This window comes from Anolis carolinensis, chromosome 2, assembly GCF_035594765.1.
Source record: "Anolis carolinensis isolate JA03-04 chromosome 2, rAnoCar3.1.pri, whole genome shotgun sequence".
Taxonomy (NCBI): Eukaryota; Metazoa; Chordata; class Lepidosauria; order Squamata; family Dactyloidae; genus Anolis; species Anolis carolinensis.
Genome location: NC_085842.1, coordinates 67,318,326 through 67,340,789, shown reverse-complemented (window position 1 = coordinate 67,340,789; position 22,464 = coordinate 67,318,326). Strand labels below are relative to the sequence as shown.

At 40.9% G+C, this 22,464-nt stretch overlaps 1 protein-coding gene across 2 annotated transcripts in view; it reads right to left on the bottom strand.

Annotated features, from left to right (window-relative positions):
- Positions 1-20,987, bottom strand: part of il17rd (interleukin 17 receptor D) — a 77,493-nt gene extending 56,506 nt beyond the window's left edge. For both annotated transcript variants that reach the window (XM_008105256.3, XM_062969879.1), the window contains exon 1: positions 20,766-20,987. In XM_008105256.3, the coding sequence (XP_008103463.2) occupies positions 20,766-20,903 (138 nt within the window). In that variant the 5' untranslated portion in view covers positions 20,904-20,987. The remainder of the gene's footprint in view (positions 1-20,765) is intronic.
- Positions 20,988-22,464: the final 1,477 nt, after the last annotated feature.

The following is a 22,464-nucleotide window of genomic DNA, read 5'->3' as shown; positions in this document are numbered from 1 at the left end:
TTTCAACTGCCCTTTCCAGACAAATAGGAAGTATACCATATTCAACCCCCTGATTCAGCTGATCCTAACCTCTCACACTCCTGATACACTGTAGTGCAAGTTTAATCCTCTCTGGCCAATACACCATAATGTCTGGGTTGATGGAGACTGAAGTTTAATGTATTTGGAAGGTAACTGGTTAGGTTTAATCAGATGTCATTGAAAAGAAGTTGCTTTGTTTTGAGTAACGTGTGAATGAACTGGCAATCTGCCCAACCCAAATTCATTTTGTAGCCGACTAAAGCTATTGATCTGAAAACCAACATAAGTCTAGTAATATATGGCAAGGAAACATGCAATTTCACGTGTTTTTGTTCTCCAATTCACAGCAACTCAAGTCAACACAGACTAAAAAACTGAGAGAATGCAATTTAGTTCAGAGAGTCAAAAACTCCTGACCTAATATCTTGGAATGGCCATTCAATTGCCATACATCAAAGCTAAGGATCACAAGGTGCTCCTGGTGTTGTGGGACTGCAACTCACAGCCTTATTCACCAACGGCTATGTAAGTCGGGGCTGCCAGACTTGCAGTTTGACAACACAAGGAGAGTCAGGTGATTGCATTATAATAGCACTGTGCTCCATCCCAATCAACTTCCTCCAACAATGGGCTCTGCTTAATTGTTCTGGCTAACAGAAGACAACAGGCCTAAGCCCAGAGAACACTCCACACAGACATAATTGGATTGAAACATAATACAGTAGAGTCTCACTTATCCAAAACTCACTTATCCAACGTTCTGGATTATCCAACGCATTTTTGTAGTCAATGTTTTCAATATATCATGATATTTTGGTGCTAAATTAGTCAATACAGTAATTACTACATAGCATTAATGTGTAATGAACTACTTTTTCTGTCAAATTTGTTGTATAACATGATGTTTTGGTGTTTAATTTGTAAAATCATAACCTATTTTGATGTTTAATAGGCTTTTTCTTAATCTCTCCTTATTATCCAACATATTTGCTTATCCAACGTTCTGACGGCCCGTTTATGTTGGTTAAGTGAGACTCTACTGTACCAGCTTTTAGAATATTGTGTGCGCTCCCCTATTGTCTCTCTTGTCTTCCACAGCATGAATAGTCCAATGATTTTCAGCAGGGAGCATTCAAAGGTTGTTAGACCACAACTTCCATCATCTCTAACACTGATTTACAGCAGTTGCATTGGATAATCATCTGGGAGACTATGGCTGAGAATAGCATCTGCAGTGGTTCTCAACCTGTGGGTTCCCAGATGTTTTGGCCTTCAACTCCCAAAAATCCTAACAGCTGGAAAACTGCCTGGGGTTTCTGGGAGTTGTTGGCCAAAACACCTGGAGACCCACAGGTTAAGAACCACTGATCTAGAGTATTACAACCTTTAGCCTGATGTCTGTATCTACATTTTTTATTTATTTATTTATTTACAGTATTTATATTCCGCCCTTCTCACCCCGAAGGGGACTCAGGGCGGATCACATTATAACACACAAAGGGCAAACATTCAATGCCCATAAACACATCAAACAGAGACTGAGAGACACACACAGAGGCAAGTTAACGTTCTTCAGAGGCAAGTTAACGTTCTTCTTTTGATCTATGTATATCTAAGTGTCATGAAGCTGCATATTATTATAATCCATTTTGATCTTGTCTCCAGGGTCTTAGTCAGAGATGTTTGTTTTAGCATCTTTTTTCATCCTTTTTGTATGCCTATGTCAGGGCAGTGCTTTTGAGCGTTTGCTTAGAAGCATGATACTTAATATAAACCTGCAGTTCTGGACAGCACGTTGAACAAGACACAGGTTAGAAAATATCCATCAGGAAATACTTCAAGCAGTCCAGGTTGCATCTGTTGGTTAGAATCTGATGTGCTACTTGGGAGTAAGGAATGATAACCTTATTATGAGAATTATGGTGGATGACACTTGAGGAAGCGCTGAGCACTCACAATATAATTGACAAAGACAGGCTATTTTAGGCATCAGAGAAGTCAGAAGAGCTTGGGTCAATCAGTAGGGTAACATTTGCCTGTTATCAACAGACAGTCACCATACAGTAGGGCTGTTTGGTCAGAAGTATCACAAGCCCCGAAATTTCAGCACCAAAACCTTAGGGACGGCCCCTTCTGATGTCACAATGATGATTCTGGTCATGTTACAAAGAGGGTGTTAATGTGCTGCCTCACACATCACATATTAATAATCAAGCTCAGCTGCATCAAGCACATCATTCCAATTCAAAATTCCAGGTATAACGAATGAGGAATAAATAGCATGTATAAACACACAGATATGTGCAGACACACTTTTCAAAATAAGACACTCCTACTTGCCCTGAGAACAATGAAAGAGGATTCAGTCCCTGCCATTCAGGACCAGGCCCTGATATCTAGGAACCCACCACATAGTTCAGGCCAAACAGCATGGCCAAAAGAATGGCAATATACTGTGTCACAATATCTTTGGTGCATCAAATTTATTTCTACATGCCGTTCTAAGTATCCAAAAGATAGTCTATGGTATTTGGATGTGATGAAGGGGAAATTATTCGTTAACTCAAAACAATATTATGAGAGTTTTAGAACAGCCTCCTCAAGCAGCAATAATCCAGGGTCTAAATCCAATGACCAGTCCCAACTCAAGTAGACACATAGAATCAACTGCTCAATGGAGAATTAAATGTTATGTAAACCCCACTGATTGAGTGTACATACGCAAGTTGGAACTAGCCGCTGGACTTAGGTCCAGGCCTGTTGAATGACAAGTCCCACAATCTTTCTAATCCCTGGTTAAAGATGATAGGAGTTATTCTCCAAAACACCTGGGGAGTGCCAGGTTTGGGGAAAGTGACTTTACAGATAGAATCATAGAATCATAGAATCATAGAATCATAGAATAGTAGAGTTGGAAGAGACCACATGGGCCATCTAGTCCAACCCCCTGCTAAGAAGCAGGAAATCGCATTCAAAGCACCCCCTACAGATGGCCATCCAGCCTCTGCTTAAAAGCCTCCAAGGAAGGAGCCTCCACCACGGCCCCGGGGAGAGAGTTCCACTGTCGAACAGCTCTCACAGTGAGGAAGTTCTTCCTGATGTTCAGGTGGAATCTCCTTTCCAGGCCTGTTGAATGGAAATGGAAAGATAGAAGACAAAAGATGTATAGTTCATGTTAACCACTCAAATCAACATTGTGAAACAAAACCTTGCTTCTCCAATTCAGGGAAGGTCATTTTTATTCACATCAAAAAAGCAAAACTATGTTTGTACCCAATAGATAGCAGATGTTCTTCATGATCTCAAGAATGTGATTTTTGGCCCTCTTATTCCCCAATCCTTTTTAACTAAAAATATTGGAGGACAAGCCTAGGACTTTCTATATTGGCAAAATTAGGTGCTTTACCACTGAACTGTAACTGTTTATTATGCTAACATAGCTGCTGATTAATAGTAGATACAATCCTCCATTTTGCTTTTGACATAGTAGACTCAATTCAGAAATAGCAATCTTCCTCTACATGAATAAAGCCTGAATACAATTTAACTTTCTGTTTGCATGAAACTCAGTCAGAGATATTACACTTGATATTTGAGATGACAAATGGAAACAGTCTGCAGTAAAGCCATATTCCAGAAACAGGCCAATTATGACACAGGAACAACGCAAACTCCTCCACTAAAAAAGTAACTGATGACAAAAACAGCAGTTCAAAATCTTTAAAATCTTTGGTATAGTTCGCATGCTTGTCTCCCTGGGAATCCCCAATTGTTTAACTGAAAAATATCGTACAGTACAGCCCCTGTTAACCGAGTTCCGGTTAACCGAGGCTCTGGGTTATCCAAGGCGCCGTCAGGGGTGCCCCTCCCTCTCGCTCTCCTTCTCTTGAGTTTGAGAGAAGGAGAAGGAGAGGGAGGAGGAAGCGCCCGGCGATCGCTGCTGCCTAGCAGCGATGGTGAGGCGCTTCCCAAGGGTCAAGGCCTCGCCCAGGGACGTCCCTGGGCGAGACTTCGACCCAGGCAAGCCCCTCGCAATTGCTCCTGCCTAGACAGGAGCGATGGCAAGAGGCTTCCCAAGGGGCAAGGTCTCGCGGAGGGATGTCCCTCGGTGAGACTTCGCCCTATCCGAGCCCTTCAGTTATCTGAGATGGGGCCCACCACTTTATCTCAGATAACAGGGGCTCTACTGTAATATATTCTCTGCCACTAAAAAAATCACCCAGTATTCAATACATTTAATATCTACATCTCTTTGTGTAAATATTACATTTGTGTGAAGGGGCACACAAGGAGCAAAACAAAAAGATCCTAATGCTGTTTGAAAAGTGATAATGTGCATTTGATCAATGAAAATGCCCTCATTACACACTATTCAGTGACTCTGCTGAAATCAGAAACTTTTACTCTAGACCATAAAAGATAGCAGTGATTTGAAATAGATATATTTCCTGTCCAGTCACTGCCAGGTTTGTTCCCAGAGTGATATAACAGATGACATCCAGTACAATAAATTCTTTTATTAACCATACATTTGAGACTGCTTTAGGGATTTAGAGTATTCGGTTTCATGCTGAAAAAATGTAATGTTATCCATAGACTGTCAATGTGTGTAACAAAAACAGAAGCACGGGTTATGCTACTTTGATCACTTGGGTAGAGATGAGGGAGATGTTTTTAGATGCAAAAAACAGACATACAATTTTAATTCAAAGATCTGAATTAAGAACCCCTGGTGTTAATCCAATTATTTGGCATTACTAAATTGCTGTGGTACTGAAAACTGAACAATACGGAAAACAATGCTGCTAGGCAAAATTAATGCAGAAGTCATAACAGCTTAAACACCTTTTTCTTTTTTCAAATTAATCATAGGTGCTATTCTTTTTATTATCTTCTGCCTTCCTTCTTTCAGTCCTATAAGACAGTATTATAACAAGTAATCTAGCAGTTTAAATGATAAATCATAAACACAGAATTACACAAAAACCTTCTATTATTAACCAATTCAAAAACTTACTTAATCCCCAGCCTGCTTGCAACTAGTGTATGTTGTTTTGTGCCTTGAAGTTATTTCTGACTTATGATAACCCTAAAGCGAAACTATCACAAGCATTTTCTTGGCAGAATTTGTTCAAAGGAGCCTTTGCCATCTTCTGAAACCGAGAAAGTGTGACATGCTGATGCTCACCCAATGGGTTTCCAAGGCCAAACAGGGATTCAAAAACCTGCTTGCCCAGTGCCTTAGACTCAAACCACTATACCTATGGTTCTCAACCTGTGGGTCCCCAGATGTTTTGTCCTTCCACTCCCAGAAATCCTAACCGCTGGTAAACTGGTTGGGATTTCTGGGAGTCGTAGGCCAAAACACCTGGGGATCCACAGGTTGAGAACCACTGCACTATACCATGCTGACCCTCACAATTTGCACATACAAAAACAGGAAAGTAAGAACTGTGTGTGGGAGGGGGAGAAACTGGAATTGTCCCATCAATCAGGTTGCAAGTTTCACTTGTATTTACATGACAACATGCATCATAATATGACACAGGATGGCTAAGTACCAAGTATTCCATATTCTTCAATGACATTTATAAGGGACATCCAGAGTGCACTGGCACATGTCCTAAGTAAATCACACTGCTGAATGCAGCTTGATGGTGGGGTGGGGTGGAAGAGAGATCTAGGGCATCTTATAATGCACTGACATCCTTTACGTTTCTGCCTGTTCATTACAGGCATCAGAAATGGAATCTGGAACAATTGCTTACAGGTGTTTATAGACACAAAGATAAGCAATACAATCCTATGTGTACAATTCGAATGCAGGTCTCACTGAGTTCTTAGAAGGCCTGCCATTATAACAGAGTATACAATTGCAGCCTAAAGGGTTATAAAATTGAATACTGGCATTTTCATACACTGCAGCTGGTGGTGACCAGATTGAACTGTTAACATACTGTGAGAAAGTGGCTTTATCTAGTATATCTTTAGCAAAAAAGAATACAATATGACCCCCTTATCCACAGACTCAATATCCAGTTTCACTTACCCATTCTACCCAAAAATATTTTTCTCCATCCCAGAAGTGTTTAGGGGCTTCTGTAGGTCCTCCAGTGTGATTCTATGTGATTCTATGATATGGTTCTGGTGCATGTATAGTCAAAGTATAAGGGTCACTTTTATCTATAGTTTCAAGTATCCAAGGGGAGGGAGGGATGGGTCTTGGAACATATCCACCACAGATACAAAGGTTGTACTGTACATGCCTTGCTTAAATTATGTGACCAAATCCAGACTATGACTATACTGATCATTTCTTGTTTGACTAAACACAGTTCATTCCCCTTCCCATAGCAAAACAGTGACACGAATCCAGTCAGTAGGCCAGTGAATCATGAAGAACTACTGTTTCACCTGCAACTCCCAGAATTGTTCACCGCTACTTTTACTGGCAAAGGATGCTGAAACTTGCCATCCAACAGAATCTGGGAAATTGTTACCATTCCATAACGTCCCTCCAGGACTGTAGCTAAGGGGGGAGGGGGGGTAGGGATTCAATCCCCCCTGAAAATTTTCAGTTTTTTTTTAATGGTTTACTCATGAATTTTAACTGATTAACCAAATCCCCAAGAATGTCCACTGAGGTTTATCTGTCTTGAGTGTCTACTGAAGTTTATCGATGGAGCCTGACTTCTAAATTATTTTGATTTATGGAACTACTCTTCATGATTCACTAAAAAAAGTTTCAACCCCCCTCCCCCAAAAATTTTTCTGGCTATGGTCCTGCGTCCCACCACCCCAGAAGACATTATGGTTTGATTTCTTTCTTCAAGATTAATTCCAGGATTAGCACAATCCACTAAACACTTTTTAAAGCAATTGCTACAGATGGAACCTTTACATACTCTCTGCTTCAGAAACTTGAGCAATCTATTTCACGATAATAAATACAAGAGACACCAGAAAAGGGGGAGTCCAGAAATTCTGGACACTATTATGGAGGGAAAGTCATCTCAGACAGCAAAATGTAATGTGAAGACAGGGACCAGTGCATGAGAATGTCCCTCTTTCTATGTAAAACTGGGGTTTTTAAGCTGTGTCTAGATCCATGCCACCATTGGGCTCCTTTACCTCTCTAGATATTGTGGAGCCCACGCTAGCAGTCCCGGTTGCATATTGTGGACTAATGTCCTCTTTCCTTGCACAAGGCATTCAAAAGAGATGGGGTGGAGCATACAAAAAAGAAATGTGAAAATCTTCAGCACTAATGGTTTTATCCAGTTTTGTCACTGCCTCATGAACCTTTGGTTGCAGTTCCCAACTGACCTCCCCCAACAGTCCTTCACTGGCAAAAAGGTTCCCCCTTGATCTAACAGTTTGTGGATTTACGGAGCACCTCAGAAATACTTTTTCAGAAATAACCAGACATACTTAGGGAGCAAATACCACCCACTATCTGTAATACAGTACAAGGGCTGAAATAAAGCCATCATCTCTGCTTTTTCTATAAAATGTGTACATTGAAGGCAAACAAAAAGCTAAGCACACCAAACATTGTAAATTTTACCCCATCAAATTTTAATGAGAAACCTACAACAGAATCCTGTGCAGGTAGATTATACCCAGTATTTATGAAAATGTGCATAGTGGCTTTCCATGCAATCATTTAAAAACAAAGCAAGGGAAAAACCAAATGTACAGAACAGCTAATAGGTTATTTACATGAAAATCCAAACCAACACAAAACAGTACTTTCCATAAAGTTTAGGAAACAAATGAAAAACAAGGAACATACACATGCCAACTAGAAGGTAGAATGAATGTAATTATTCATAGCTATTAAAGCTGTTGGCTAACGTGGGGGCTTTGGCCTCAAATTCAATTTGTTGCTTCGATTCTTGCATTACTGCCAAACTATCTTAAAGGGGAAAGATGAAAGTTCCATTTACAATCTCTCCATGACATTCACAGCTAGTGGTCATTGCTGAAAAAGCCAATGGTGCGATTAGTGAATTAATCTTGGAAATGCAGCTATTCTGAAATACCTAAGATGTACCCTCTGGTATTATCCTGAACTTATGAATAAAAGATAGGAGGAATTTTTTCCTTCCCTTTTCTTTCTATTGTCCTGGAACACTGATGAATAAGAGCTTGTCACCTGTTAATGTACTGAGCTTACTGACATTTTAACCTCTTTTTGGTGATTTACACTTTATTTGGGTCAAACGGTGAAGTATAAGTGTAATTGAAGACATGTAATTACAGCATATTAAGTTTGAAAGTATAAACCCAGAGCCATGATAACTGATAGGATTGCAACGGACAAGGTTTTTGTCATAACTCACAAGCTTTAAGTTGTAATTTTAGGCCTTCCTTCAACAGGTTTAAAATATTTAAAACTTTCTTGACTGCAACACACACTGCAAGGGATATATTTTAGAGTGATTAAAACAGAATCTGTGAACACAGAGAATGACTTTGCAAGGAAGTAAGAAGATATTGGTGACATATAAACCATTCAAAAATGCTGAAAGGCCCTTTAATGCCACATCAATAGCATACCTGGCACTAGAGTATTTGTTGATACTGTGATACAGGATACTGTGTTGATAGAAATACTAGCTTTGAGCCGAAATGTAAAAGAAAGATTCTTATCTGTCCTTCAGACCTTCTCGCAACCTTAGCAGACCCTGTTAAAATTTCACTTGCAAGGTAAATTTCAAGCCTTATGAAATTCCCACTGGACTTATGATGCACAAAATAATATTTGTAGCAATGGGGTTCATCCTTTGCGTCATGCTATTTGTGGTTGCATGTAATAAGAGGTTCAAGGCTTTCCTTGATACAATACACAAATAAATAATGTAGAGGCTCATATTTTGAACATCTTCATGTACGATAAATCACCTAAGATGACAAAGATTTAGAAGAATTCTGATCCAGAAAAAGATCAGAAGGATCTTTTGTTGAAGGCGTTGTTGTGTGCCTTCAATTCATTTCTGATTTATGGCATCCCTAAATCAACCCTATCACAATGCTTTCTTGGCAAGATTTCTTCAGAAGGGATTGGCACTGACATATCTGAGGCTAAGAGACTGTGGCTTTTACAGAGGTTTCCATGACTGAGTAGAGATTTATATTCCATCCCAATATTCAAACAACTACATCCACAGCAGAAATATGTAAGGAAGGAGAACATGAGAATGCTTTAAACTAGAAATAGCAAATGTATGAAGTCCTAAGCCAGTCTATTGTCCACATGTATTAGCTTCACTTATCCTTGGTCTCTATAATGATATTGCAATCAAGCATAACACAATGAAAAATAACATAAAAATATCTACTATATTTTATAATTCAGCAAGTCAACATAGTATTTATTTTGCCCTCATTTGGTCTGCTTGCAACAGAATATGTCACCAACATATTTTGAGTGAGAAACTTTGAAGTACAGAGTTAGCAATATACTATGTATATTATACAAAATCCACCAGTATACACACACAATATTCCATCTCCTTTAGTTCTCTTTCTTAATACATATTTTCACATTCTTGCCCACCTTTTGCTACTTACTATAGGCATCATAATGGAGCTCAATTCAATCCTTTTCTCCACTGGTCAAGGAGCCTGCCTGTCAAAGTGACTGTGAAGACAACCTGTGACAGGATGTCCTCTCCCCATCGAAGGAGAAAGGGTTAGAACTACCATAAATCACCACCATAACTTTATCTCAAAGAGCTCTCCTTATATGACACCAACTTAATTGCAAGCTGCAAAAGCTAGTGCTAACAGGAAAATCTTAACAATAATTCCATTTTAAAAAACATGTCTGTAGAAGGAGCACTACTCTTTTGATACACCTTCAAGATGAACCTGATATCCAGAGGATGTCATGAGAAGCGCTCCCTGGATCAGTCTCAAAGATTGCAGTGGGAACACACAAGGAAAAAGGAACTCTTATTCAGGGACAGGGTGCTACTGAACTTTAACTCACAGCAGCCAATAGTAAAAAATGCTGGGAATTGCAATTTACCAATATCTGGAGGGCTACATAATTCTCTCAGCGATGTTAGACTCACCATATGCAGAGGTTATCATCCCTTATCCCCAATCCATTAAAACGAGTCCACCTTCTGCAATTTAAAGGACATCTAAAATGTCTTAGAAATAAAACTTTTTGACAAGTTATCAAATGCCTACTATTTAAATAATCAAACAAATACTGCTAGATAATCCTTTGGGATTAAAGTATTAAAATTTGGGAGTTAACAGTAAGATCCAACATTCAAGAATTGAGAGTAGCATTAATTAGAACTCACAGCTTGAATGAAGGGCATTCTACAAGGAATTCTTATGAGGATAACCTTGAAAGCTTTTGATGCTGAGGAAACACCATAACTTTTTTCTTCACACAAAAGCCGCCATCAACAGAGCACAACCAGATGTTACCTTCTCTTAGTTTCTGTAAACCTCCATGACCTCCTGCAAATTAAAAAAGGCAATAGCATTTTTTAAAGCCACAGGAGCTATCATTAGGGAAGCATTGTGAAGATTTTCATTAATTCATAGGCAGCCAACCAGGAATTTTCCCACAGCCATATACAAAAAAAGTCAGGGAAGTCACTGAGTGCTTGGCTGGATCTGAATATGGTGAGAAGTAAGATCAGAAATATCTAGTCCCTCCTACTGGAGACAAGGGAGGGTTAGAAATTAAAGCCCAAGGCTGCCCGCTAAGATAATATGCTCTACCAGGTTGTGCTCTATTCACAGCAAAGTGCTGAATACATTTTCACATTTCTTTAGAAAGGCATTAAACATGTTGTTTCATTGTAGGAATGTGTTCCGATGATGTCAAAATAGATATTTCAAGTAATAACTTTGAACTAATGTGCTAAAAGTTGTCAGACAGATCTTCCAATTAGAACATAATGTATAAGGAGAATTCATACCGCTCAACTGTTTTAATTAGAAATAAAATTACAGAAAGAACATTTCAGTTTCAAAAAATGAAATCTGAACATATTAGTATAAAACTTTTTTATTTAAAAAATTAAAAGCATTTACTGTCAAATTAGCACAGTACCAGATCTCACTCGATCTTGGAAACTTAGCAGAATCAGCCCTTGTTAGTATAGGATGAGCACCCTTATTCAGAATTCCTGATCCAAAATACTCCCAAATTGTGCACATGTCATTCCTTTCTGATAATTCATTGTATACAAACTTTGTTTCATGCACAAAATTGATAAAAAAACATTGTGTATAAAATAACTTTCAAGCTATGTGTATAAGGCAGGTATGGGCAAACTTCAGCCCTCCAGGTGTTGTGGACTACAACTGCCACAAGCTTGAACAGCCAGTAGGCTGTTGGGAATTGTGGGAATTGTAGTCCACAACACCTGGAGGACCGAAGTTTGCCCATGCCTGGTAAAAGATGTTTAAGATGTATTAATGAATTTTGTGTTGAGACCTGGGTCCCATCTCCAAAATACGTCATCACGTACGTAAAGATTCCAAAATCTGGGGGCGGGGGGGGGGGGGGGGGAGCCATAATCCAAAACACTTCTGGTCCCAAGCCTTTTGGATAATACTTGGGTGGGAAACTGCCAATGGTTTCACTGGCAAAACCACCTCTGCGTGTTCCTTGCTTAAGAAAACGGTGATATTCATGAAGTCACCACAACTCAAGTAGATTCATGAGGAAACCTGGATAAACTATCTTAGCCTTTTAAACATGCTTACGTTTTTGTCTTCTGGTTCTATTACTCTGAGGCTATGGGTAGTGGGAAATGTTCTTTGCTTGTACAGTAAAGTCTCACTTATCCAACACTCGCTTATCCAACGTTCTGGATTATCCAACCCATTTTTGTAGTCAATGTTTTCAATACATCATGATATTTTGGTGCTAAATTCATCAATACATAGCATTACTGCGCACTGAACTACTTTTTCTGTCAAATTTGTTGTATAACATGATGTTTTGGTGCTTAATTTGTAAAATCATAACCTAATTTGATGTTTAATAGGCTTTTCCTTAACCCCTCCTTATTAACCAACATATCCGCTTATCCAATGTTCTGCCAGCCCATTTATGTTGGATAAAGACCCTACTGTATCTGAGCATCACTCATATCCCAGAATCATGGAGGTAACTTGACATGAGGTGGATTTCACAGCTGTTACTTGTACTTGTCTGATGCGTAACTAACAAGCTGTGCAAAACACAGGGAGCTGACTTATACCAAGTCAGATTATTAGTCTATGTAGTCAGTAGTGTCATCTCTGAATGGCAGTAAGTTTTTTTTTTAAGTTTCAGGCAGGATTCTTTTCTAAGCCCTACCTGAAGATCTCTGACCTACCATGGAAGTCTCCCATCCAAGAATGAACCAGACTCAACCCTGTTATTTGTACAACCAAATGAAGTCAGGTCCGTTTAGAGTGACATAGTGGTTCATAGGCACCACTCTGCATTTAATTGTAGCTTCAAATCAGTGAAACACCTTCCGAACAGGCATATGAAAGCAATGGCAAAACATATCCAGACTTTAGAAGTCTTTATTATTCCTTTTCAGTCCTACAATGCTCTAAAGCAGTGGTTCCCAACCTGTGGGATGTGGTCCACTGGTGGGCCGAGAGACCTAAAATAAGGTCTGCGAGACATGCGGTGAAAATCAGCTCTAGATTATTAAATATGGTTTTCTGTGGGCGAGCAAATGGCGACTACTGGATGGCATAAGTTCTGTATCAAAAACTAGAGCTGATGTGATCTATACAATGCAATTTTCTGAATCAGCACCCCAAATAACCATACTGAATCTAAAGTTGACCAAAAACTTATTCATAACCCTTTTGATGTTGGAGAGTGGTCCCTGGTCAAAGTAATCCCCAGTCAAAGTGGTCCCTGATCAAAAAAAAGGTTGGGAACCACTGCTCTAAAGTATTGTACAGCAATTGTGACAAATGAGAGACGTAGTGTGGTATTTTGAGCACAGGACTACAACTCTGGAGATCAGGGTCTGAATCCTTGCTCAGTCATGGAAACCCACTGGGTGACTCTTTCTCAACCTCAGAGGGAGGCAAAGGCAAATCCTCTCTGAAAAAATCTTGCCCTGAAATCCCTGTGATAGGACTGCCATTGTTGGAAACAACTTGAAGGAGGCTGGCTCAATGTTGTGATTCTAAGGATCAATGGCTAAACAGCATTCATTGTTTCTGCATGCCAATGGCAGACTAGTTCACGTGAGTTGTCAAAGAGCGAAAACTATGTGGAAGAAGTGTAGCTAGTGATTCCCAGAGATCACAGACCACACATGATTTCCTTTTCAATCAATTTCCCCCACAAGCATTCAGTTCTTCTACAAGCCAGCCCCTCTCTCCACCAATCCCAATTTAATTAATTTAATCTCTGCCCCATTTAAATTATTTAATTCTCCTTAAATAGTAGACCCATCTTATCTCCAGAGAAAAGCAGGATGAGGGGTTGCACTAAGAGCTGTGTCAGTCAAACGTTTAAAATTTCCAAGGAAAGGCTCACAGTGTGCCAACCAATCTATCCTGTATCCACCACACTACAGTTCCTAAAGAGGTATGATCTGCACAGTAAGTCATTACTCAAAATTATAGTTATGCCCATCTTTATCCCAACACAATGAACATATCAAGACTTTACAAAGAACTTATGTCTCACAGAATGAGGATGGAGACAAGCACTCTTTCTGTCATGTTATGATCCCCACTTCAATGAAAAGGCAAATGTTTGAAATAAGGAATTTTTCATTCTTATCAACAAATCAACAGGGTGCCAGAACTTGAAACCCACCAGTTGTCTTCTCCTCTAAACCTCAAAGAACTCAGAGAAGCCATCAAGCGATGTAAGACTGGTAAAGCACCTGGCCTAGATGACCTGATGATGGAGCAAATCAAACACTTGGGGCCCAAAGCTGAAAACTGGCTTTTGAAATTCTACAATCAATGCTTGGCACACAAAAAGATTCCCAGAGCATGGAGGAAAACTAAGATCATTGCCATTTTAAAACCTGGTAAAGATGCCTCCAATGCCAAGAACTACCGACCAATCTCCCTCTTATGTCATCTATGTAAAGTCTATGAGAGGATACTATTAAATCGATTAGGACCTGTCATTGAACCTAAGCTTATTGAACAACAAGCAGGTTTCAGACCAGGGAAAAACTGTACAGGTCAAATTCTCCATCTGACTGAGCATATTGAGGAAGGCTGCGAAAAAGGCTGCATTACGGGAACAGTTTTTGTGGACCTTACAGCAGCCTATGACACGGTGCAACATAGAAAAATGCTGCATAAAGTCTACCATATTACCCGGGACTTTGACTTTACAAAAACTGTCCAGACCCTCCTGGAAAACCACAGCTTCTATGTGGAGTTTCAGGGCAGGAAAAGTAGATGGAGGAGGCAAAATAATAGTTTACCCCAAGGCAGCGTTCTTGCCCCGACCTTATTTAACATCTTCAGAACGATCAGCCACAACCACCACTCACAAAGAGTTTTCATATATGCTGATGACCTTGGCCTAACAACACAAGCAAAAGATTTTGAAACAGTTGAAAAGCCACTCACTAATGCCTTGAAAGATCTCTCCAGCTACTACAAAGAGAACCACCTGAAGCCTAACCCTGCCAAGACACAAGTGTGTGCTTTCCACCTACGTAACCATGAAGCCAACAGGAAACTGAAAGTTACTTGGGAAGGCCAAGAGCTTGAACACTGTTTCCATCCTAAATATCTTGGTGTCACCTTAGACCGAACACTAACATATAGGAAACACTGCATGAACACCAAGCACAAAGTAGCTGCATGCAACAACATCCTGCAGAAACGTACTGGCAGCGCATAGGGTGCAGACCCACAATTAATAAGAACATCAGCCCTTCCCTTGTCTTTCTCAACTGCTGAGTATGCCTGTCCTGTCTGGAACAAGTCTGCCCATGCGAAGCAGGTGGACATAGCACTGAAAGAAACATGCAGAATCATCACAGGATGCCTCAAACCTGTTGATAAACTCTACAAGTTAGCTGGCATTGCCCCTCCTGACGTGCGACAGGAAGTTGCTGCTAACGGTGAGAGAAATAAGGTCGAACATTCTGAACGCCACCCATTGCATGACTATCAGCCTCCTCCCACCAGACTCAAATCAAGGAAGGGCTTCATGAGAACCGCCACTCCTCTTGATGTTCCTCCAGCAACAGCAAGAGTGTCCCTCTGGGCACCTAAACCAGGCATCTCCAACTGGATGGCCCCTCATGAGGGTCTTCCTCCAGGGGCAAACCAAGAATGGGCAACTTGGAAGTCCCTGAACAGACTGAGAAGTGGAGTGGGCAGATCAAAAGACAACTTGGCAAGATGGCACTACCTGGAGAAATCCTCCACCTTGTGTGACTGTGGAGCTGAACAAACAACTCAGCATATGTATGCTTGCCCACAATGCCCTGCCTCATGTACGGAGGAGGAGTTGTTTAAAGCTACGGACAATGCGGTCACTGTTGCCCGCTTTTGGTCTAAAACTATTTAGCTGTTTGTGATTCCTTTATCACTTTTGGACTTGTTTCTTATGCAATGCTTTTGACATGAAATATATTCTTAGGCAGCACCTCATATGATGATACTCTTCAAGGTTCTAAACCAGGGCTTCTTAAGTTTTCCTCTCATGACCCCTTTTGGCACGAGAAAGTTTTACATGACCCCAGGCATATGTATATAAAAGAGTTTTTTAAAAAATCAAACATTTACTGATAACAAATCAGCATTCACAAGGTTTATTAAATGGGTTAATTTTCCTTTTTATGGAGAATCTTCTGCAGAGTCCATGGTAAACACCACACAACATATTCATATAAATGTCTAAAACAGCCACTAGGTGACACTCAGAAAACTTTCACTGTTGCCACATTTTTAGGACTCCAACAATGAGTTAAACTGACTTTTCTTCAAGGGCTTTCTCTATTAAGGAATAAGAAAGTGAGAGAACTTTCTAAATTGAAAAAAAATGAAGGAGCCTCTGGGTGGTTATTCAACATCCTAGGAGAGGCACACACAGACCCAGATCTTTAGAAACACCTCTTCTACTTTTGGAAACACAACTTATACTGAAAAGGTACACATTCTGGTTAACTTTGTAGAAAAACTCATACCCTAAATGCACCAGACCCCAACTGATCTTAGAAGCTAAGAAGGATTAGCATGGTTAGTAATTGGATAAGCAACCACCAATGGTGCTGAAGGCTATATTTCAGAAGAACTGGTCAAACCACCTCTGAATATTACATAAGAAGGCCCTATGAAATGCATGGGTTCACCATAAGTCAACAGGCAACTTGATGGCACACACACAGAGGAAATACCAGCTAAAACATAAAGCTATCATGCTTACTGCCACTCTACTTAGTATGTCAAAAGGAAATGGCATTCTTCATATTATGAACAATCATTTCAGTCTTTTTGTTTACAAATGAAGCTTTCAATTTGTATCACTTTTAATATACCCTAGTAAAACACCACTGACATCATTGGCAAGGCCTTCCTTGTAAGAAAGGGAAATTCACATCAAAGCCCTGCCCCATCACCTCTGGAGTGAGCTGCTCAGAAGGGCAGCTGGTCTTTATTAAAGGATCTTTTAAAATGCTGCTCAACAGCTTTAATTAGCAAGTCTGTATAATACAAAAGGCAGCATGAGCCTAAGCATTTCTACTGAAAGGTAAGCCCCATTAAGTTGAACAGAACTTACTGATTGAGTGAACATAGATAGGACTTCTGTCTTCCTCCACACAAATATACATAGGCACACTTACTCTACAGTGTAAGGATGAATGGTGAGTTAGGTGTTTTAAATCCGGTCTTTAAATAAAATTACAGTATGTATAATATTATATTTAGGAGACACCATCTTTATTTAGATACTTAAATGTTGGTCTTCACACATTCTGATTACTATTTACTGTTTCATAATTGGATTTAAAATATTTACACACTATTCAGTGTTACCATTTGTTTATTTCCTAAACCACTCTGCATCTTACTTCCAAATAAACAAACTTAGAACTATGCAATTAATCATTACATCATCAGCTTAACATATATTACAATCCACAAATACATCACAAGTTTGCTCATCCAAACCAATAAAACTGCTTTTATTTTTCCAATTTATTTCTCATTTAAACGTTCAAATCTCTCACCAATATGATACTAATTTATAGAGCAGCTACACTAAGGGGATCTGCCTGAATGGGATGCAATTACTTTGGGGCTTGTGCCTTTTCAATCAGTCAGTGTCCCTGCAGTGTTTAGAGTGGCAGAGGGGAAGTGGCCTGTGGTTAAACAGAGGAAATACCAAGGAATTTTAATAGAGCAAATAGTCTTTTTACTTCCTACCGGTAGCACTTCAAAGGCAGCCTTGCCCCAGAGCAGACAATGTGCTACAGGGGCCATCAGTCATTTAATACTATGTCAAGTCTATTCAAAACTTACATGCAGTTAAAGATAAATACTAAACAACTAGACACTTGGTCATATGCTGCAGCCACTGCTTGGTTATATCCTCCTCTGTATTAAAACTTTTTACAATTGATGAGAGAAGGGTGTTAAAAACTGCATACTTTTTAAAGTAGCTGAGACAAATGTAATTCAAGCGGTGGGTACTTTACTGAAATACCAATTAATGTCTCAAAGCAAGTCCAAGCCAATACATAACTGTATTTTTCAGGATGGAATGGAAACCTCATTTGTTTGCTTTTACACTGATTGAGCTTTAACTTTGTCAAAAGGTCTAGCTACCGGTTTACTGAGCATGCAAATAAAAAGGAAAAATAAGTTAAGCATTCAAACTTTTAATAGCTAGTATTGTTAAAACATGTGCTTAGTTTTAAAGTATGCAAACCAAGCATCACTTTGTGATGCCAAAGAGCAACAGCTCAACCCATTTTTAGTGAAGTCCCAGTTAACAAAATTCAAGATGCAAATATCCCCAGAGGGAGAGTTAAATTCCTTTTAACCAATATTTAGCTTCTTTTATACTTTTCTAAAATATTTCTGTGCCCTTTTGCTGCAGCTGTGCCTTTACTCCCCCTCCAAGCTCTTCCAGTTGGGTTTTGTTTTGTGAGGTTTTTTTTTGTTTTGTTTTCTGGCTGCTGTAACGCCCAAAAACTTCAGCACTTGTGATCTGAACCCAAGGAAATCTCCGTGACAGTCTAACAAAAAGCGAGAGGCAATGAAAGTCACTCATGCCCTTCCGCAAGCGTTCATCTGGAATCTTTAATAAGGCTGGGAATGGAAAGGGAGGGGAAATCCTTCCTCCAAAAAATAAAGTAAGAAACATTGCAGGCAGGCATACATACATCCCCCTCCATCACCACACCAGATCACACTTAGGAAAGGAAGGAGGGAAACTTTACAAGGGGCAAAGGACAAAAGGCGAAGCCCTAAAACAATTCCCCCTTTTCTTTTATCACCTTACAAGGGTCCCCTTTCCCTCCCTCCGGTCTAATGGCCAGGCCCACAGCCAAGCCATCCTCCAGTCATTAAAATAACAAAGCCCAGCTTTCACCTTTTATCCCCTCTCCCAGGGCAGGTCTGGTTAAAGAAGGGGAAAGAGGATAAAAGACTCGGGGAGTGACTTCACACTTGTTGGCTTCTCCCCTTGGCTGCCCTCTGAGACCCCCTCCTCTTCCGGGGAGAAATCCCAGGCAGTTTGTTTCCAAAGCACCAACTCTAAGGGGCATCTACACACTGCAGAATGAGTGCAGTTTGACACCACTTGGACCGCCCTGGCTCAAGGCAATGGGATCATGGGGTTGCGGTTTGACAAGGTCTTTGGGCTTCTCTGGCAAAGCGTACTGGTGCCCCACCAAACTACAACTTCCAAGATTCCACAGCACTGAACCATGACAGTGTCACACTGCGCTAATTTGCATCTAGAAATGCCACTCCAACTCTCTCCCCCTGAATGGGGAAAGCCAGCCAGGGAAAGGAGAGTCAACAAGTGGCATCCACACTGTAGAATAAATGTAGTTTGACACCACTTTAAATGCTATGGCTCCATGTTATGGAGTCCTGGAAGTTGTAGTGCAGTGCAAGACTTCTTAAGCATTTTCCACTTGTGACTCCTTTCCACCCAAAACTTTTTTAAAAGACCCCAGGTATAAAAAAAATAGGTATAAAAATCAAACATTTACTGATAATAAATCAGCATTTGTAAGACTTGCCAGTGGTTCTCAACCTGTGGTTCCCCAGATGTTTTGGCCTTCAACTTCCAGAAATCCTAACAGCTGGTAAACTGGCCGGAATTTCTGGGAGTTGGAGGCCAAAACAACTGGGGACCCCAGGTTGAGAGCCACTGTTCTAAACAGTCTTGATTTTTCTCTTTAGGAAATACAGCTGAAGCATCTTCTGCAGCATGCACTACACACACTGCAATTGTTGCAAACAGATTTGTGCAAATGAGTGGCATTCAGAAACCGTCTGCTCTTGCCAAAGTTTTCATGACCCCCCAAGATTGAGCTAAGTCAGGCATGGGCAAACCCCGGCTGTTAGGAATTGTGAGAGCTGAAGTCCAAAACACCTGGAGGGCTGAAGTTTGCCCATGCCTGAGCTAAAGGGGACCCCATTTGGGGTCGGGACCCACAACATACAAAACCATGATTTAGTGAGCATCTATTGGCAGAGAAAGCTTATTAATTTATCATGTCAGAAGCAAACCGAGGGTACAGTTGTAATGTACTTAAAAACACAAAACAAAGTTGATTTTATTGAGATGTGTTTTAATCTATGTTTGGTTTTAAGCACTGTTGGATCGGGCTTGTCCCCATGTAAGCCGCCTCGAGTCTCTTCGGGGAGATGGCAGAGAGATATAAAAATGAAGTTATATTATTATTATTATTACAGTAGAGTCTCACTTATCCAAGCCTCACTTATCCAAGTTTCTGGATTATCCAAGGCATTTTTGTAGTCCATGTTTTCAATATATCGTGATATTTTGGTGCTAAATTCGTAAATACAGTAATTACAACATAACATTACTGCGTATTGAACTGCTTTTTCTGTCAAATTTGTTGTAAAACATGATGTTTTGGTGCTTAATTTGTAAAATCATAACCTAATTTGATGTTTAATAGGCTTTTCCTGAATCCCTCATTATCCAAGATTATTATTATTATTATTAAGTTTAAACACTTGGCATTGTACTAAATGTCCTTTGACCAGTAGCTGGCCACTTGGGAGTGCATCTGGCGTTGCTATAAGATGATCCTCCATTGTGCATGTGGCAGGGCTCCGGCTGCATTGTAGTAGGTGGTCTGCAGCAGGCAGAGAAGGCTGCCAAACTATGACTCCTATAAATCCATAGCATTGAGCCAGGGCAGTTAAAGTGCTGTCAGGCTGCATTCCTTCTACAAAGTTGGCGCATCCTAGAAAAGTTTGGTTAACTATGGTTTGCAGTTGTCCCACTCTGGTAGACTGTGTTAGTCATCCTACAGTGTGGATGCAGCTAGCTCAGGCATTGGCCAACTTGGGCCTTCCCTCCAGGTGTTTTGGACTTCCACTCCCACCATTCCTCACAGCCTCAGGCCCCTTCCTTTTGCCCCTCAGCCGCTTAAGCGGCTGAGGGGCAAAAGGAAGGGGCCTGAGGCTGTGAGGAATGGTGGGAGTGGAAGTCCAAAACACCTGGAAGAAGGGCCTAAGTTGGCCCATGCCTGAGCTAGAGTTTTCCTTACCCTCCAGGCACAAGCCTCTCCCGCCGTCCCTTTCCTGCCGGTGCCTCCTGCGGAGACGGAAAGCCGCGGTCCGTGGAAGAAGGCGATGAGCGAGAAGAAGAAGAAGAGGAAGGAGCAGATCCTGAGCCACGGCGCCATCGCCCTTCCAGACCCAAAGCCCGGAGCCCGGCGGCAACAGCAGCAGCGACAGACTGCCTACAGGTTGGACGCGGCAGGAGCCAGTTGAGGGAGGCGCGCATGCGCGAGAGGGAGTCCACCCAAGCATGGGTCTTTCCCTCCCTCCTTCGCGCACCCCCTCCCACTTTGCCAAGGATGCCAAGGCGGAGGGAAGGAAGTGGGAGGGGGGCTGCACAAAACCCTATATAGAATAGTTCCTATGGACATTGGACAGTGCTATTCTGGGTTGCTGTCTATTTTCCAGGCTGTATGGCCATGTTCCAGAAGCATTCTCTCCTGACGTTTCGTCCACATCTATGGCAGGCATCCTCAGAGGTTGTGAGGTCTGTTGAAAACTAGGCCAGTAGGGTTTATATACCTGTGGGAGAAAGAACTCTTGTCTGTTGGAGGCAAGTGTGAAGGTTGCAATTGATCTCCTTGATTAGCATTGAAATTCCTTGCCGCTTCAAGGCCTGGCTGCTTCCTGCCTGGGGGAAATCTTTTGTTGGGAGGTGTTAGTTGCCCCTGATTTTTTTTCCTGTCTGAAAGTAGTTGTTATACTCCAGAAACTTTGTTTTTGTGGCTGCCGCAAACTATGTTGAATTGGACTGCTGTGAGTTGTATGGCTAGGTTCCAGAAGCATTCTCTCCTGATGTTTCGCCCACATCTATGGCAGGCATCCTCAAAGGTAGGAGCCCCCAGATGGCGTAGTGGACTAAGTGACTTGAAGGTTGGGTTGCTGACCTGAAAGCTGCCAGGTTCGAATCCCACCTGGGGAGAGTGTGGATGAGCTCCCTCTATCAGCTCCAGCTCCATGCGGGGACATGAGAGAAGCCTCCCACAAGGATGGTAAAAACATCAAAACATCCGGGTGTCCCCTGGGCAACGTCCTTGCAGACGGCCAATTCTCTCACTCCAGAAGCAACTCCAGTTGCTCCTGACACGAAAATCCTCAAAGGTTGTGTGGTACAGTAGAGTCTCACATATCCAAGGTTCTGGATTATCCAAGGCATTTTTGTAGTCCATGTTTTCAATATATCATGAAAAAAATCAGAGTCAGCTAACACTTCCCAACAAACGATTCCCTCAGGCAGGAAGTAGCCAGGCCTTGAAGCTGCAAGGCGTTTCAGTGCTAATCAAGGTGATTAATTGTAACATTAACACCTGCCTCAAACAGACAAGCATTCTTTCTCCCATCCAGAGATATATAAACCTCACTGACCTATTTTTCCAGTATACAGTAGAGCCTCACTTATCCAAGCTAAACGGGCCGGCAGAACCTTGGATAAGCGAACATCTTGGATAATAAGGAGGGATTAAGGAAAAGCCTATTAAACATCAAATTAGGTTATGATTTTACAAAACATCATGTTATATAACAAATTTGACAGAAAAAGTAGTTCAATATGCAGTAATGCTATGTAGTAATTACTGTATTTATGAATTTAGCACCACAATATCATGATATATTGAAAACATTGACTACAAAAATGCGTTGGATAATCCAGACCATTGGATAAGCGAGTGTTGGATAAGTGAGACT